This window comes from Pseudorasbora parva, chromosome 23 (genome assembly GCF_024679245.1).
Source record: "Pseudorasbora parva isolate DD20220531a chromosome 23, ASM2467924v1, whole genome shotgun sequence".
Taxonomy (NCBI): domain Eukaryota; kingdom Metazoa; phylum Chordata; class Actinopteri; order Cypriniformes; family Gobionidae; genus Pseudorasbora; species Pseudorasbora parva.
Window position 1 is genome coordinate 12057603 of NC_090194.1, and position 18780 is coordinate 12076382.

General features: G+C 35.9%; 2 protein-coding genes across 7 annotated transcripts in view; one reads left to right on the forward strand and one right to left on the reverse strand.

Annotated features, from left to right (window-relative positions):
* Positions 1-1325: 1325 nt before the first annotated feature.
* On the reverse strand, positions 1326-12438 carry vsig8a (V-set and immunoglobulin domain containing 8a). 6 transcript variants are annotated; one of them, XM_067433158.1, is made up of 10 exons: positions 9597-12438; positions 9256-9319; positions 8639-8758; positions 8432-8523; positions 6590-6759; positions 6254-6458; positions 4040-4192; positions 2373-2495; positions 2131-2269; positions 1326-1997 (listed from the first exon to the last, which is right to left on the reverse strand). In XM_067433158.1, the coding sequence occupies exons 2-10, from the start codon at positions 9273-9275 to the stop codon at positions 1832-1834; spliced, it is 1188 nt and encodes a 395-aa protein (XP_067289259.1). In that variant the 5' UTR covers positions 9276-9319; positions 9597-12438; the 3' UTR covers positions 1326-1831. The 6 variants fall into 6 exon arrangements, with proteins under 6 accessions (XP_067289259.1, XP_067289258.1, XP_067289262.1 ...); XM_067433157.1 differs by lacking the exon at positions 9256-9319 and having other exon boundaries at positions 8639-8741; positions 9645-12438; XM_067433161.1 differs by lacking the exon at positions 9256-9319 and having other exon boundaries at positions 8639-8741.
* A 629-nt stretch (positions 12439-13067) lies between these two features.
* si:ch211-127i16.2 (probable flavin-containing monoamine oxidase A) overlaps positions 13068-18780 on the forward strand; it is a 66803-nt gene continuing 61090 nt past the window's right edge. The window contains exons 1-5 of the mRNA XM_067433251.1: positions 13068-13612; positions 13746-13833; positions 16416-16596; positions 18162-18276; positions 18379-18536. Coding sequence (XP_067289352.1) covers positions 13168-13612; positions 13746-13833; positions 16416-16596; positions 18162-18276; positions 18379-18536 — 987 coding nt within the window. The 5' untranslated portion in view covers positions 13068-13167. The remainder of the gene's footprint in view (positions 13613-13745; positions 13834-16415; positions 16597-18161; positions 18277-18378; positions 18537-18780) is intronic.

Here is an 18780-nt window from a genome sequence, read left to right on the forward strand (position 1 = left end):
TCAAAATCGACGCAGTGGACGCTGACGCCCTCTAGAGGTGAATGAGTGCTTGACTCGATAACCCATGACGGTATAAAAGCAGAATATTTTATTACATTTTTCTAGATATTAGAATGTTATTAGTATAACAATGTGGGTATAAAGATTAACTGAAATTATATATTTATGTTCCCTTTTTGTATTATTGATAACAGCATGAGCTCAAAAACGTTGGAGAACATGTTTTAAAGTTTCTCAACATGATAAAATGATCCAAAGCACAACTTGTGTAACAGAAGTTGTGAAGTGAACAATGTACAAAGCTCTCTGGCTCATTGTTAAATATTTATTTATTTTTAAGTCATATTTTCTCTTTGTTAAAATAATTATGAAGCCCATATTTTAACCCTACTGAACTTCATGTAGCCTAAAATTAGTTTAAATTATATATTTTTAAATATTGTAAAATTATTAGACAAGTGGTGTCTATGACTGACTGCATATGTGACCCTGGGCCACAAAACTAGTCATAAGGGTACATTTTTTGAAAAGTTATACATCATCTGAAAGCAGAAAACATGCTTTCCATTGATCTATGGTTTGTTATTTAGAATAATACATTTTTTATATATTTACGGAAGGAAAATTACAAAATATCTTCATGCGACATGATGGTGCGACTTATGTTTGGCTTTGTGGTCCAGGTTCACATATTAATTAGGATACTTCATAAAATATATTTAAACATTAAAAGTTTTACAATACTCATAATTTAAAGAAAAAAAAAATCTTGATGTTTTAAAATTGAAATATCTATGATATTTGTCAAAAGACTGGTGTTCATTTTATTGCAAATTCAACATAATTGTTTAAACTTCTTTAGAAATGTTGTATAACAACATTAGCCTTTCAGGATAACATCTGCCAATCTTGATAGAACTAACAGAACGGCTGAAGAACTTGCACTTTAAAAAACAAAGACATTCCAATTGCATTTCAGTTAAATTTTTAAGATGAATAAGTAGAGACAACAGAAAACAACACTTTTTATCAAATGAAAAAACACTGAGGAATAAAGGGAATTTAGTCTACACATCACAAAAAATATATATATATATATATATATATATATATATATATATATATATATATATATATATATATATATATATATATATATATATATATATATATATATATATATAAAATGTAAAATTAAATGTAATGACAGAAAGAAATCATGATTTCTTTCTGACATTACATTTAATTTTACATTACATTTACATTTAATTTTTAATTACATTTATGACATGAACATCAAAATTCAAATTTCATATAAAACCATACCACCTGTAACCAAATCAATAATGGGCACTCCTTTGGTTCTGCATCATTAATCTGAGGCATAATGCATCCTTCTCTCATATTAAACTTTATTATATTGAATGTTATACCATATTGCATCTTGCAATATGATCAAATCAACACTCTTAGATATAGAAACCTAGTATTCTTTAAAGCAGATCCTTGAAGGGCCGCCTTTGTTCCATGCCCTTCTTTCAGCTGATTTTGAAGGATGTATCCTTTGCATCCTTATATCATCCACAATTTGCACACATTCTAATTCACGAAAAAGAACTGATGGAAAACGAGTTGGCAGTGAGCATGTCTAAGTTCATTATGAAAAATAATGTTTTCAAAGATGTTATCTTTTGTTGCGGAGTAAATTAATCACCAAAGTACGTGCATTTTTTGTTTGTTTTTTACCACTAGAGGCAAAGAGTTACACAGCGTACCTTTACATGTAAACCAATGACAATCTATAGTAAAGGAAACCATCAAGTATGACTTTTCATACAGCATAGCCAAATCTGCTGTCATATTTTGCAGTGCTGTAGCTGGTGTTAGTGGAGGGTGGATGCTCAATTTGGGCTTGGCCCACCTGGCTGTAGGCCACACCTGAACGGAAGCTGGAGATTCGGCTGGTAGGACGGCTCTCAGGCGCAGGAGCATCCTCTCTTTAAACACAAAAGGAAAACAAGCCGTCTATCAAAGTCATCAGAGCCAGAATGTCTTGTTGTCATCATACAACTTCACATGATTGAAGGAAATGAAGGGATTCATGGAGAAAAATGGAGCGGTTGCTATCACCTAATCTCATTGGAGACCTCTTTCTCCTGTCGATTCCAGTTACATCTGAAGATGAGAAGCCAGATAATGATCAGGGCGATCATGATGAGGAGTAGACATCCAACAATGGTGCCTGTGATGACCCCCGCTCTGTTTGGAGCTGTGAATGATTACGATTATTAAGACTGAGGATTATGAATAATCAGTTTGTATCAAATCACTAGTCTGATGAGCACTGGAGTGTGTTTATGCGCTTCACATACGCTTCACAGCTTGAAGGTTAAGCCGGCAGCTCTCTTTCCCAACAGCATTGGAAACTTCGCAGGAATAGACACCAGAGTGGCTTACAGAGTGGTTACTGATTACAAGTTCTCCTGTGAGGGGGTCTAATGTATAAGAGAGAAAACATGCATACAATCAAATTATTAAATTAAATCTGGGGGTTCTTTTCCTACTTTGTAGAAGTGTTAATATACAAATACCTTTTTTCAGCTACACATACTTATTATTAAACAAAAAATAATTGTCAAAACATCAATTTGCAATCTCAATTAAAATAAATGAAATTTTGTACTCTCTTTTTGTTTTCTTTTAAGAGTTCATTGTAATTACTTTCATACATAAACTAGAGTAGCTGTAACGTGCATGACAATAAGTGTGTAACTTAACTTTTGTGTAACTAATTGTGTAACTAATAACTTTTGCTAAATGACAGCTTGTTATTCAATTTCTTAAAATATACAGTATATAGACAATGCAATCTCATGTGTGTATATATTATTATTATTATTATTGTTATTACACTGTAATATATATATATATATATATATATATATATATATATATATATATAATTTATACATATTACAGTGTAATACTACTACTACTACTACAACTACTACTACTACTACTAATAATAATAATAATAATAATAATAATATACACACATAAGATTCACAAAGAGTGGACTGCAGCTGGAGTCAGTGCTTCAAGAACCACTACACACAGACGTATGCAAGACATGGGTTTCAGCTGTCGCATTCTTTGTGTCAATCCACTCTTGAACAACAAACAGCATCAGAAGCATCGTGCCTGGGCTAAAGACAAAAAGGACTGTTGAGTTGCCCAAAGTTATGTTCTCTGATGAAAGTAAATTTTGCATTTCCTGTGGATATCAAGGTCCCAGATTCTGGAGGAAGAGAGGAGAGGCACACAGTCCATGTTGCTTGAGGTCTAGTTTAAAGTTTCCACAGGCAGTGATGGTTTTGGGTGCCATGTCATCTGTTGGTGTTGGTGTGAATGAATATAATATACAAAGTTTCACTTTTTGAACAGAATTAGTGAAATATCATCAAATTTTTGATGATATTCTAATTATATGACTAGCTAATACTGTCCATTTATGGCTATATAAACTATTTAGTTCATCCTTGTTGAATTTTGATTTCCTTAGATCTGATTTGCTTTTATTACCAATTAATTGACTTAAAATTAACTTTGACTTTCTGTACATTTCTATAAATAAAGGTTTCAAAGGGAGGTTTTCTCGACAAAATAATGGAACAACCATTGACTTCCTAACCTAACCTGATCAGTTTTTATGTGTGACATTTTAATAAACTAAATTTTTCCCCCACATTTTTGTTGAATGGAAAGGTACCATGGATGTTAAAGATTCTTCATGGAAATATCGATGCCAATTTTTTCAAGAGTATTTTTAAGAGTGTATTGGGCATAAATCATATAAATTGTTAAATAATCCATATGGTAAATTATATAGGCTTTACATTCTTTTCCAAAATTTAAATATCAAAATAAAAGATGCAATTTAGCTATCAAAGCGATGGTTTGCATACTATTTTGTGGACTCAAAACTGTTTTGAGAAGCAGCATCACATTACAATACATTACCACTAGAGGTAGCACTAACTCTGAATGGCGTCTGAAGGAATTGGTCCTCCACTCTCTCTCCTCCATGAATACAGCAGAGGTGCAGAGCCTTGATCCGATCTGCAGCGGAGAGATGCTGCCTCACCCACGGTTTCACCACCATCAACCCAACACTTCGGCACAGACGGCCTCACTACCACACAGAGAGTCAAAACACGGTTAGCCTACAGTTCACCCATACAAATTCAAGACTGTTTGAATGATTGCATTGTACACTTCTGTAGGGAGCCAAAAGCACTGCTGAGAATTGGAGCATGGTTATTTTATAAGGACTGTTATTATAAGGACTCTTCTCTTCAAAGCAAACCTTTCAAAAGCAAGAAGAAAAAAATCACATTTAGTATAATTTTTGGGGGGAAATTCTTTTTTAAGACGCACATTTTAATGAATGTGTGATGAGTATTCGCTGAATTTGAGATGTGTTTCAGAAAGATTCTCGCGGAGACAGAGCCAGCTGAAAGCGCACCACCTTATTTTCTTTATTTTACAAAAGCACAAAGCTTTGTTTTTATTGTGAGCGTGTACACAAATAAAAGAGGAGCATTTATAGTTTATAATTATGCCATGCACATATCTACATGGCCAAAAATTACGGAGTAAGCTATTTCATGCTATTTGTTTCCTGTCCTTCAGAAAATCTGGCACGTTTGTTGGCCAGATTTGTGAGTAATGGAGTGGGTCATTTATGATTCTGACCACTTCATTAAGTTTTGTTTTGTATAAATTGCATCTTAATTGTAATCAATGTTTTATCAAAAAAAGGGCCACTATGTTTCCACAGCCTTTGAGTAAGACTGAAACAATACGCCTGTCTTTTTTATGTATTTATTGAATACATTTTATTAAATACAATAGGCCTATAGATAGATTTCAAAACAAAGATTCGAACCGTTATGAATCAGCATATCGATTCTTGATTCGGATCGCCAATGTCACATGACATTAGCAGTTTGGTGGTTTGACACGTGATCCGAATAATTCATCAATATGCTGATTCATAACGGTTCGAAATTTTGTTTTGAAATCAGCCCATCACTATAGAAGTCGTTATTTTTAGCACAAAAAAATATTCTCATCGCTTCATAAAATTATTGTAGAGCCACTGTAGTGAGATGGACTTTGTAACGACGTCTTTAGTGCCTTTATGGGTCTTGAGAGAGGTAATGACATTGGTGTCAATAAAGGCCTTTCTGAGCCATCGGATTTCAACAAAAATAACTTAATTTGTGTTCCGAAGATGAACGGGGGTCTTACAGGTGTCGAACGACATGAGGGTAAGTAATTAATGACAGAATTTTCATTTTTTGGTGAACTAACCCTTTAAGTAGCCTAGGTTAGGCACACAAAGCAGCTCAGGCTATATAGTGTTTCCTTCACGAGTGTGTATTTGTGCTTCACACATAAGATGTACAAATAATTGCTCCTTAGATGCTCGATGTATCATATTTAATACTCACAATTTAATGTGATTTTAATTTTAATGTAGAGATTATGGATAAAGTTGCTTTATCCATTATCCCATAAATGTTTTTTTCTCGTAATCTTAAATCAAAGATTTTTTGCAGTGATCTCTTTTCTTCTCTAATGATGTGTTTACTGGGCTGAGGGCGGGACAATCTGTCACTTACATGATATCCACCAATAGCAAACCACAACCATCCAATCAGTTCCTCATGGGCAAAATCAAGTCCTGACCTATTTATTTCTCGAGAAGACGTTTCACTCAGATATACATCATAATAGGGAATAAAAGACTATGGCAGCAATGTTTAATGCCGTCTTTAAAGGAACTGTATGTAAGAAATGTATTTCAATTAATCATAAAATGGCCCTGATATGTCACTATATATTAAGAAATCATGTTAATTTCAAATACTTATATCACTGACAACAGTAGTCCGGCCAGGATATTGTCATTTAAAAGTTGTTGTTGCAGCCCTCAACTGATGTTGATGTTGACATGAAGCTCCACCCTCCACCTATCTACCAATCACGAAGTCAGTAGTGTTTCTGCATCCGGGTTGCCAGATCTGCTCTAGTTACCACAGCCCCCAGGGGAGGGGGAGAGTGGATACACACAGTCATTTGAAAGTGATTGCAGTACCAGTTTTGGCCACAATCTTACATACACTTCCTTTAAAGATTCCATCATGGAAACGCTCTGTGTACTATTCAAAGACTGGAAATACATTACCCATCACAATCAGAGATATTTTCCGACTGTCCACCCCAGGTGCCTTTTTAACTTTGCACTGATACGTTCCAGCATGACTGACCATCAGCGAGGTGATAGATAGAGATGCATCTCCCTGGGCAGGGTCTACAGCTGTTAAGTCCACACCTTTCATTAAAGAAGGGTCACCATGGGTATATCTCCTTCCACCTGTATATGAAATGATCTTATAGACAACAAATTTAAATATCAATTAAAGCTGATTTTTTTTTAACACATACATAAATCATCAGTAAGAGTCTGGTCAAAGCAGTGCCAAGGGAGACTGATTTGCCATTTCAGCAGCGCTTTACGCACCATTTGGTCTTTTTTTGTGGTGTCTGGACTGACAACTGACCACTCGATGTCAAGCTCGCCAATGTCTGCTGGACTTGATGTGTAGGTGCAGTCTAGTGTAACAGGTTCCCCTTGAGCCATCTGCATAGTCTGTGGTCCACTGGAGGTCACTTTCATCGCTACTGTCACATCTGCAAGTCATGACATCAATAAGTAGGCCAACATGGAAGGCTAATCGATATTGGTCTCTTAATTTTGAGAACAGTATAAAATAAATATAAGAACAGTATAAAATAAATATAAGACTGTGGTTAACATTACTTGAAGAAACTTTCATATTTTGTTATCCTTATATGAAAACCCATTTCCGCCACATAAGAAAAACATGTTTTGGTAAATCAAAATTACAGTATGGCATAACAAGTCGAAATTAGATTCTAAGTCATAATTATGAGCTAAAAATAAAAAGTTGAGAAGTCATAATCGGACAAGTCAAAATAACAAAAGATCATTATTAAGATATAAAAGTTAGAATTATGAGATTAAAAAAAACTCAATTCTAATAAAAATGTATTATAATAAAGATTAGATTAAATTATAATAATGACAGGTACAAATTATGAGATAAATGGTCATAATTATTACATAAAATTTGGAATTGTAAGATAAAAAGTCACAATTATGACAAAAAAAGCTGTAATTATAAGATGCTAAATCATAATTATAAAAAGCCAAAACTATGAGATAAAAAAAATCATAATCATGACAAGTCAAAATTTTAAGATAAAAAGCCATTATTATGACATAACAGTTGGAATTATGAAATAAAACTCATTTTAATTCTAATTAAAGTCAAAAGATGAGATAAAAAGTTAAACTCATGACAGGAAACATCGGAATCATGGTTCAAATCAAATTATAATTTTGTCTTCAATTATTTTCATAATTTTGTCATAAATGTGACTTTTTTAATCTCATAATCTTGATTTTAATATCCCAATTACAATTTAGAATCTCATAATCTCAGCTTTTTATGTTTTAATTATAATTTATCAAAGCATTTTCTTATGTGACAGAAAAAAAAAAAATATATATATATACACACACACACACACACACACACACACACACACACAGTCACAACTCAAGTCACATTTGATTATATAACTATAATGACAACAAGGTAACCACATCGTTGTGGTACCTTGTTTAGTAATTTGTTATCAATTTAGCACACATTGCTTCCAAAATTAATATTCTAGGTATGACTCTTGTCAAATTTTTACTTTATTTTACACATAAATTAAAAACTACTATTCTAATTTCAGATGGTTCCATCTGGGTTGTAGTTTACAACTACAACCTGATAACAAATGTCTTCAGACTGTAAATATAGCATTTTGGTCAACAGACTTTAAGTCTTTTATCTATGATATATTAAAACTTAAAAACCGATCGTGAAATAAGTTAAGAGCATAACTAGTCTTTTTAATTATCCTGTTCCTTAGGTCATTCAGCTTGTTCCCTCTGTCATTCAAAGTATAAGGATGATTATTTTCAATTACCCCGTAATTCCAAAAATCCCGGTTTCATACTGAAGTTCCATCCTGGTGCGCCCTCATGAATGATTCATACGGGCTCATATAATGAAACTATCCAAATGACTAATATCTGGATTTCGTCCAAATTCTTGTGAATAAATCCCATCATACATCCATGTCTTGGATGAAGGAAAACTTTCAGGCCTAATTAAGGAACTTTAGCAGGGTTGTGAGCAGAATGCCAAATTACCTGGTCTAGTAGCTACAAATTGTGCTGGAAACCAAGTTTCAAAGTTTTTTTTTTTTTTGCGAAGAAACTTACTTGCTTTGAGAAACATGGCGAGCACAGTCAATATCACAAATGAGGACAACGGGGACAAACTTGTTCGTCTGACACAAGGCCGTTTTAGACATCTGTGAGAGATGAAAGTAAAAAGAGAGCGAAAACTAAGAGAGGAACATGACTGAAAGAGACTACAAGGGATAATGAGGTACCATGTTTTCAACTTTCAATGGTAACACACGGTACCTTGTGTTGCAGCAGCAGTTTTGTACATTCATGTTTGGACACCCTTTTTTGTCCCACTTCCTCAGATTCAGCTGACTGAAGTTTTTAAGACACACGCTTATGCCTAGAAATAAACAAAGACTGCAAAAAGGATATATATTTTACACCAGTAATTTAGTTTTCCTATTTTGGTAACACTTTACAATAATATCCCATTAATGAAGGGCGGGTGTCTAATGCTAGTTCATGCACATTGTTATATGTAGCTGGATTATCATGCTGAACATGACCAAAATAAAAATAAATAAAACAAAAAGACTTATGACACAGTATTTCTGTGCACTTCAAGACTTCAAGATTTGAACACTTCAGGATGCTTAGTCAGGTTTATTAAATAATATTACGTTTTGACATTAGTATATGTTGAAACGAACATCAACTTAGATGAATACATGCTTCACAAGTACGTAAACTAATAAAGTTAACAAATGCAACCTTATTTTGAAGTTTAGTCACTTCACTAGTGAATGTCCACAGAATGCCAAGCAACTCAATGCAAGTATACAATTATCATGCATACAAATGGTACCAAAACCTGGAAAATATTATACTGTAGCAAAATGACGAAAAATACGGACCTGTTGTGACTCGAAGACATTTCTCAAAGACATTCACAAAGTCAAAAGTTTCTTATCTGCTTCCCTGCAGAGAGAAAACCCCCCACATCTTTTATGTTTTTCTTTTTGCTACACACTCAATTCTCTTTCTCCTACACTATCTTGAGAGCCTGTAAACTTATTGTCCACCAAAACCTACCATGCATTACACAACACAAGAAAAAGAAAAAAAGAAAAACACATTTTGGCTGCATGCTTTTATGCTGATCGACCAGAACAACTGGTTCCTCTCTGTGAATGTTCATCTGAGGGAAACAGGCCATGGAAACATGGATAAAATGTAATTATACATAGAAACTTACAGATGGAGGGCAAGCTCATCTATGTGTTGTAGTCCTCATGCACGTCACCTTCTGAATGGCTCCAGTGTGAGACAGCAAGTCTTCTGGTATCAAGTGAAGGAGGTGCCATGGTGATGTGGTCCACAGAGACTGGTCTCAGGTGACAACTGGTTACTCCACTCAGAAAAACAAAGGACAGAATAATAAATGATTGGAACGATTCAGTGCAACATGCAGGGCATTTGTTTAAAAGGTTAGTTCACCCCAAAAATGAAAATGATCCCATTATTTTTTCTCACGCTCATGCCATCCTATTGGTATATATGAATTTCTAATTTCTGCCAAATACAATCTGAGTTATATTAAAAAATATCCTGGCTCTTCTAAGCTTTATAATATAATAGGAGTGAATGGGACCTTGTTTTTTGAAGCCCACAAATGAGCATCCACCCATCATAAAAGTAACAGCCCCAGGGGGTTTATAAAGGCTCCTGAGAATACTGAGAATGATACTGAGAAAACTGAGGCAAAAGCTATGCGTTTTTGTAAGAAACATATCTATATTTATAACTTTATAAACTATAATTGGCTTCTGGTAACGGCTGTACACGAGTCGAGTTCCGACTGAGGAGTGACCTCTGACCTGATGTAATAAACTGCACTTGGTGCAACTTGCCTCCATTGGTTCCTGCTAGGGATGGGCAAATGAAGCCTCATGAAGCACAGAGGCTTTCCCCTGATTGTTTTGGGAAAAGATTAGAAGCTTTAGGAGTGTCAGAAATAGCACCAACTTGCGGTAGGTCAAATAGCTCCGATGTTTTGTTTGTGCTATAAAGCACTAGCCTAAAAATCTAGACGCACCCTAGTGGCAGCAAATCTAATCTGCCGCGAGTGTCATCTAGCAACTCTCAATACACTTCTGAGCTGTAAAAACCCAACTCTGGTCAGGCCAATCACATCGTGTATAGAGTCGGTGGGCGGGGCTTAACATAATGTCGGCCAAGTTGCGCTTGCATGCTAGGCCTACTAAATACAAAAGCTGGCGAACGGTGGCTTTTTGAATAATCTTTGGCCGCGACTCTGGAAGACTTGGAGATAAGCATTTCTTTGAGAAAAGAATAAAGAACGTCACTGAAGTCATTCTTAAGAAGGGAAGATGTGTTCGGAGGCCTTTGTCCATTATGGCCGCCACACTTGAGTCTTTCGAGTGTGACGCACTGGGTTCCACTCAGCTATGTGGTGTGTGTGAGCAGCATACACATCCATGCCAATTCCCATCCAGAGCCCTGAGGGGACATCTATCCCTGTCCAGAGCCGAGAGTGGAACCCATCTCCCATCCAGAGGAGACTCTCTTTCCCGTCCCCAGTCCAGAGGGGACTCCATCTCTCATCCCGAGGGGACTCTGTCTCCTGACCAGTGTCCCAGTGTTCAAGGTCCGTTCCAGGCCCTGGCCTTTTAGCTCCGACCCCCAAAAATTGGGTAGTAGGTACCTGAATAAGGCCACGGAGGCCGCACGTTTGTTGTCTCTTGAACTTCCTCCACCACCATGGTCCACTGAACTGCCTGCGCCTCCATGGCTTCCTGAACTGCCTGCGCCTCCATCTGTAATGTCTGTAATGTGTTTTGGTTTTGTCTCATGTTAATGTTTTATGTCAGTCATATTTCCTGCTTTGCCATGTGATATCATTGCCCTCATGTGATCGTGTTATGTTGTCATTGGTTAATTTTGGGGTGTACTATCCCTTTAATGCAACTGGATTTATTGAAAATAAAATTTTTCCCCCTTGCTATGCACAGTGCATTTTACAACAAGCTAGCATATGCAATGGAAGTCCATCTAAAGGTGGCTCTTTTACAGAACAGTGAGGCTCCACACACCTTCATGAATAGGCCGCCAGGCACATGGTCGAGATGGGTTGTACATAGACTCTTAATGAGTGTGTTTTAGGCATAACATGCAATAAACCATATGCCAGTTGCGCTTACACCATGGCGGATACGCTATTTACATGACGGACTCTGCGAGCGGAAAGATTGAACGCTTCTCCAGGGAGGAATCATTTAATTTTAAAATAATTTTAAAAGGTTTGTGTGCTGCTGCTTGTACCTGTGTGTGTGATAAGCAGCATAGGTGCGTTTTGCACCCACATATGCATATTACTAACGTGCCCTTTGAATAACACAAAAAACTGTGCTACTGACTTTAGACCAGGTTTTTGTTGGTCAATGGAACAGTTGTTTTCAGTTGCCTCCAAAATAGCAATGCGCACATAATACACGCCCTGAACACATCTCGTTTTCAGACCAGCACGTCCATGATCAAACAGATGGGCATGAGTAGATTTGCTATTTAAACAATGTGACGCTGGACATGAAAGTGATAACTGCATTGGGCTGAAACTAGAAAAAACACTTGCATTGTGCCGGGTCACGGTGTTTGATAGGGCCCCTTGTCTTTAAGACATACACATGCTTTAATATAATGAGAACCATTAACACAAATGAAACTGAGAACGATTACTTAAGACATTTAGCAGATGCTCCAGCTTCACATCTGAGACTACGATAGTTAACAGATGGCAGTTATGCAATTAATAAAGACTGGTGGAAAAATAAATGTTTCCTAAACAAATACAAATAAAAAAGTCAGCATTGTTTTTTTTGTGTGTGTTTTTTTTAACAGCTAAACAAATTGTTATCATTTGGGTTGTGCTGTTCAAAGTTCAAAGGTAAGTAGACTAGCCGTATAGACTATCCAAAATGCATACAGTATGGCACACAGTACAGCAAATATGAGCACTTATGGGTTTCACAACAGCACATAAGCATGAGATCACAACTTTTGTTTCATGACCTGCTGTGCATAATGGATAGGTGACCACAGAAGCTGTATTTTCATAAAATGCCAAATCCTCGTTTTTCTTTTCTTAAAAATGTACATAGAACTAAGTTTCTGGACAGATCATGTCTAATCAACTGATTTTAATATTATGATTGACTTATTATTAAACATGATAAAACTAATATTTTAAATATTACAAAACACACATAAACAATGTACTTTCAATATTTAACATTTATCAAATGTATATACTGTCAAAACAAGTACAAAAATTGTGTTGCACTCTCAAAGGTGTAATTTTTGCACATTTTTATCTGATGGTGTTCATTGAAGTAAATGTCGACAGAACAATGGTTTGATATTCTGTACATTTTTTTACACATTTTTTTGTTGCTATTTCACATTACTTTTGTTAATATTTGTATGGTTTGTCTTCTGTTTACATAAACACTCCAGTTGCATTGTTTGCAAATTTAGTTTGATATTCTGTCCTCATTTACTCATCCTTATGTTGTCAAACCTGTATGAGTTTCTTTCTTCTGTTGAACACACACAAAAAAATTAAAGAATGTTGGTAATCAAACAGTTGGGTCATTATGTGTCAACTCAGTCCCCGACCCCGGCTAAAAAAAAAAAAGTCTGGTAAAAAGTGTTTGTCTGGTGTCGTCTTTTGTTTTGTGTTCAGCAGAAGAAAGAAACTCATGCAGGTTTTGATGGAACAACATCTAGGGTGAGTAAATGATGAAAGCATGTTTATTTCTGGATCAACTATACTTTTAAGTAGGCTACCCATTTACATGCCTTTTGTGTGGGTTAAATACACAGAAATGCAAAAAGAGAGAATACTCAGTTTAAACATAAGTGGGAGGTCTGAATATCCCGGTGTCCCACTGCAGTCAGCGATACACTTTATCAGGGCGAAGTGCCAACTGTGTTCACGGGCTGCAACAAGTGTGCATAATAAAGCCGAACTTTCACCTTTCTTGGCTTTGCAGTGTCTCTGCAGGATACTCGAGGTGTTATATTCGCCTGCGCAACACATTTCCTCAAGCGATTTCAATCAACCCGCTGCAGGAATGAGTGAAGATCTTTTTGACGTAGTAGTAGTCGGCGCGGGCCTTTCTGGACTCTGCGCGGCTCGCAGGCTGCAAAAGAGGAACGCGCAACTTAACGTGTTGGTTTTGGAGGCCAGAGGTGTGTCGCTCGCAAGAAAACATTTATCTTCGATATTCTCGTAAACTAAGGATACCTGCATATGTCTGCGGTCTACTTGCTATGCAAAACACGAGCATGTAATCGTTGTTTGTCTTCTATTTACTGCATACAGACCGTGTCGGGGGGAGAACTGTAAGTGAAGCCCTACCAGCTGCGAATGGCGTTGACCAGTGGGACATGGGTGGACAGTGGGTGTCCAGGTAAGTTTTCCACGGTTAAGTGGTAGTGGTGGTGGTGAAGATGATAGCATTTTTAAGGAAGGTTTTTAATGTCACTTTATGCAGAGTAAACAACTCTTATTCGATGTGAGGAGGAGTGGTGAAAAGTCTCACACGCTACATAAGCCAAAAAAAAAACAAAAAACAAAGAGTCATTGTTACACTTTTAGGTTTCATTGTTACAGTGTAGTTATGTTGAAGTACTGAGTAATATTAACTACATTTAGCAGGGTTGCCAACTTTTAAGTTCAGGTTGGAGTGAGATTTTTTGGGGCCGGGGGGGGAGGGGGGGGGGGGGGGGGGGTAATGCTTTTGATCTTGATTCAGTGTCCGTTTATATCTAGTATATATACTGTACATAATAATATGTTTGTTTTGGCACTAGTTTAAACATTTCTTGGGTCAAATTATATGTGCCATTCCTTAATATTCACTTGTGAGTGCTTATATAAGTATCATTATTCATTAAAAAGATTAGGATGCAAGTTATTTAAGTTTTGAAAATTCACATTTAAAGAAATCTAGTGTTTGATCATCATATCTAAATATTTATTAGAATGCAAAGACTGCAATATATTTTTGAGCAACTAGATTAGATACATGTATATTTATTAAAGAGCCATAAGGCACCTAATGGCATTACAAATAAACATTAATATTTTTTAGCCACAAAATGACTCTAATTTGCCTCTTTGAATTGGAATTCTCTATTTTAATATTAATTACTACACTAATTGTATTATACATTTTAGAAGAAATACAAATATTAGAAGAAAAATATTTTAAGTGGTCATTTATTGAAAATAATTGTTGCACAAATAGTATTTAGTACCAAAAGATCTCCTTAAAATATTCAATAAATATAATTTAATGAGTATGAGTGTGACCTATTAGTAAGGAATACCTGAGGGCTAAATACAAGAATAACATTAATGTTAACAATGTTAAATCTCTATCACTCTCCATAATAAAACGATCCAGTGAATTTGGCTGACTTAATAATCAATAAACACTAACACTATGCTGTACTGTTTACCAAAACTTGCAGCAAACATCTATATGGTGAAACTGTTGTGTATCCGCTTAAGCCATTTAAATGCATTGGCACAGCGCTAGAAGTATTGAGCGCTCATGGGCCACGTGACCAGCGCGCGCCGCAGGGAGACGAGAGCATGCAACTCCGCTTTACGCCTCTGGCTTTAACATTATGCCACATTAGCGCCAAAACGCTATTTATTGTTTGAATTTCATTAAAACACATTTAAAAAAAATAAAGCTTATAGCTTTGTTTAATATCAAAAGCAGGTTTGGCAATTTGGCGTGAGATTGAGTTGGGCGGAGTGAGAGCGTGAGACAGAGCCTGAAAGCGTGAGAATCACGCCAGATGCGTGAGAGTTGGCAACCCTGATTTAGGGATGGGGTAGAATTCGGGTTGTTATAAAGCTACATGTAACGAAGGGACACTTTAAAAAAAAGTGTTATTACTAAGTCATAATTATTGAATACAAATAATGAATGTCGAAATCATGACATACTAAGTCATGTTTATAAGATGAAAAGCAGAAATTGTGACAAAAAGTCAAAATTATGATAAAGACTTGTGACAGTTTATACCATAATTGTGACTTTTTAAAGGAATAGTTCACTCTAAAATGAAAATAATTCATTCACTAATTAGTTATAATTCTTTTTTTTTTTTTTTTTTTTTGTATGTGGTGGAAGGGGGCTTCCATATTTGCACCAAATAACAAGACAGCACAAAATAAATCCTACAAATCCATTCATGCATTTTCTCCTCGCTTTGGTTTGGGTTTCCTCCTGGTCCTCTGATTTCCCCCCTCAATCCAGTGATATGCAGGTTTGGTGAATTGGAGATGCTAATTTGTCCGTAGGCATGAGCGTGAATGGGAATTTCATTTTGTTGGCTAAAATTCAAAAGATTTATATTGATGAATTGTTTATTTAAATATTGTAATAATAAAATGTATACATTTAAAACGCATACCCAGACGACTTGTCCACCCTGACATTCATTAAAAATTATTAATTATTTCTTGAGACTAGCTTTATGAAATTTACTCTTGTTGGATTGTATGTTTAGTGTGGTTGTATTGTGTTGTTTTCTTGTTACCCAGCATATACAGCATTATCATATTATATCATTATCAGAATGAATTTTTAATTTAACACGGTTTTGAAACTGCACATTTGTATAATTGGACCTTTGATTCAAAACCGACTAGTCCTTGTGACAACTAGCCCTGGTCTCCCTATAGTTTGTTTTCGAGGTGTGATAATTGGAACATCACAAAGGCTTGTTTAAGCTTACAAGCAGTAAAAATGTGTTTTCAAGGCCTTTATTGCTGCAATCCACTACACAAACTATTAGAAAATACCCAGAGCTACTTTCAGAGTCCACAGACATCAATAAACAGCTGTTGCCTGGGGCTGTGAAAGCTTTCGCTTTAGACGAGGGCAAGCACAATTTTCATCATGTTACACAAAAGCTGATTTTCTGCAGAAACACGGTTACTCGCAACTTACTTGATTTTCATTTCCTATAGCTCGCAGACCCATGTCATGGAGCTTATTCGAGAGCTTGGTGTGGAGGTCTTTCCACAATACACAGAGGGCAAGAAGGTGCATCACATGGGCGGTCCTCATGCCAAAATTAAAACGTATTCTTCTAGCATCCCATCATACTCCCCGCTGGTCCTACTGGACTTCACCCAGATCCTGATGCGGGTAGGAGAAATGGCACAATCTCATCTGACAAAGTGCCGGTCCACAATAGAATAATTCTTCTTTTATTGAGTAGTAGAATGTGACTTATAGCCATCATTTCATATCTTAATGGATGAATGGATTTTTCGGTTCCATACCTTGTTTAAGATGCATATTTTTCTTATAGATTCAGCCATGAGCATACGCAATATATCTTTTAGATTGCTCCGACCTGTATGGATGTATGAACGCTTTTTAGCTGCTATTTCTAAGAGCACTGAGTGGATTAATGGGTTTCTCCTATCTCTTGATGTCATTTTTGATGTTAGCTTAACCATGAGGATAGAAGTGTGTTGTTGGTGTTAGGGCTGCACGATATTTGTGTTACTGTGATGGAAATTCCTTATATAATATGGATTTCCTGCTATATAAATTGTGATGGAAAAGGTATGGAAAAATACAGAAAGTTTCACCAGATCACTTAATAGCTCTGTGTGTAATATTAATGGTGCACTATGTAGTATTTTTGCAGTAAAATGTCCAAAAATCACTAGTCCAGTGTTAAATGTTTTGTTCAGTTGAGTTCTTACAATATCCCAAATGTTTCCAACTATTTGTAAATTGTGAGAATATTGGTATTTTAACTAAGCAGCCGGGACATCTGAGGGAATTGCCTGTCAATTGTGTTATATCTGTTACCCTCGGTTTCCGGTATTATTTGGCAGAAACACTGTACTCTTAGCGTTGTGCAACAAGTGTCACAGCAGCGGCTGAGCGAACGCACAGTTACATCATAACATCATTTTAAACACACTTTAATGTATCTAATATGATAAACAGAGCTGCGTTACCTCATAATCATGACCGGAAAAGCGGAAATGGCGCCCGCAACTGTGTCCCGTCCGGTAATAAATCAACATGAGTCCTATCCCGATTCCTTTTCCACTTTGAGGTGAAAACCACATGTCCCAAGATTCTGCGCTCAAACTTAGTGTCATCAAACTACGCCTTTGTTTTTAATAGGCGCCCTCTAGTGGAGAGAAAAATTACATTGAGCAGCTTTAACTCATTTTTTTGTGAAATAAAAAATTATCACCAGTCAGAACAGATGATAGAACAAAGTGCTTACAACTATTTTATATTTAAAAATCTGTAAGTCTATGTGTAAAAATTCAGTGAGTGACTGATTTGAAAAAACAAACAAACAAAACAACAGCAACAAAATAACATTACATAGAAAAAATGGCAGGTTAATTATTTTGCATGTAGACTTGGATGTAAACATTTTAAACATGCTTAAAAATGTTGCAATCGGTAGTGATATATATGGATACAATATATATATATATAATATAGTATATATTATATTATTATAATAATATTTTATATATATATATATATATATATATATATATATATATATATATATATATATATATATATATATATATATATATATATATATATATATATACAATTGGACTAAGCCAATATAGCAATATTTATTTTATTTCAATTTATCGTGCAGCCCTCACTGGTGTAACAAAAGCATGCTTTCTCAAGTGGTTTATGTGTATATTTCCTAGATTAATTATCTCACTAAGACCATATCAGTTGAGGACCCAATGAGTTCTCCTAATGCCGAGCTCTATGACAGCATGACGCTTTACTCCTTCATGGAAAAACATATCTGGACCAAACGTGAGCATTGTGTATTTCTTGCATGTTCAATTCACTACATTGTGCAAAACAGCCCAATGACATTTGTCGAAACATAATTATCTGTCCCTGTGTGCCCTACAGAGATAAAAGAGGAGATAGCCTTGTGTAGCCGTATCGTGTTCGGCCTGGAAGCCTCTCAGATCTCCTTCCTCTACTTTCTCATGTACTCCGCTGCAGCAGGGGGAACACTACGCCTCTTGGAGACTATACCGGGCTCGGCTCAGGAGTTCAGAGTCAAGGTGAGAGAGAGATAAGGCGGATGCACGAAACCGATACGAGACAGAGATGGTTCTCATTATCTGCAATTGTTATTTAACCACATAAGCGCAGTTTCTGATCTTTAAGAGGTCTGAGAGTAGTAAGGAAAATAAGAATTTAAACACACTGCTATTTTGCAAGTTCTCCCACTTGGAAATCATGGAGGGTCTGAAATTGTCATCGTAGGTGCATGTCCACTGTGAGACGCATAATCTAAAAAACAAA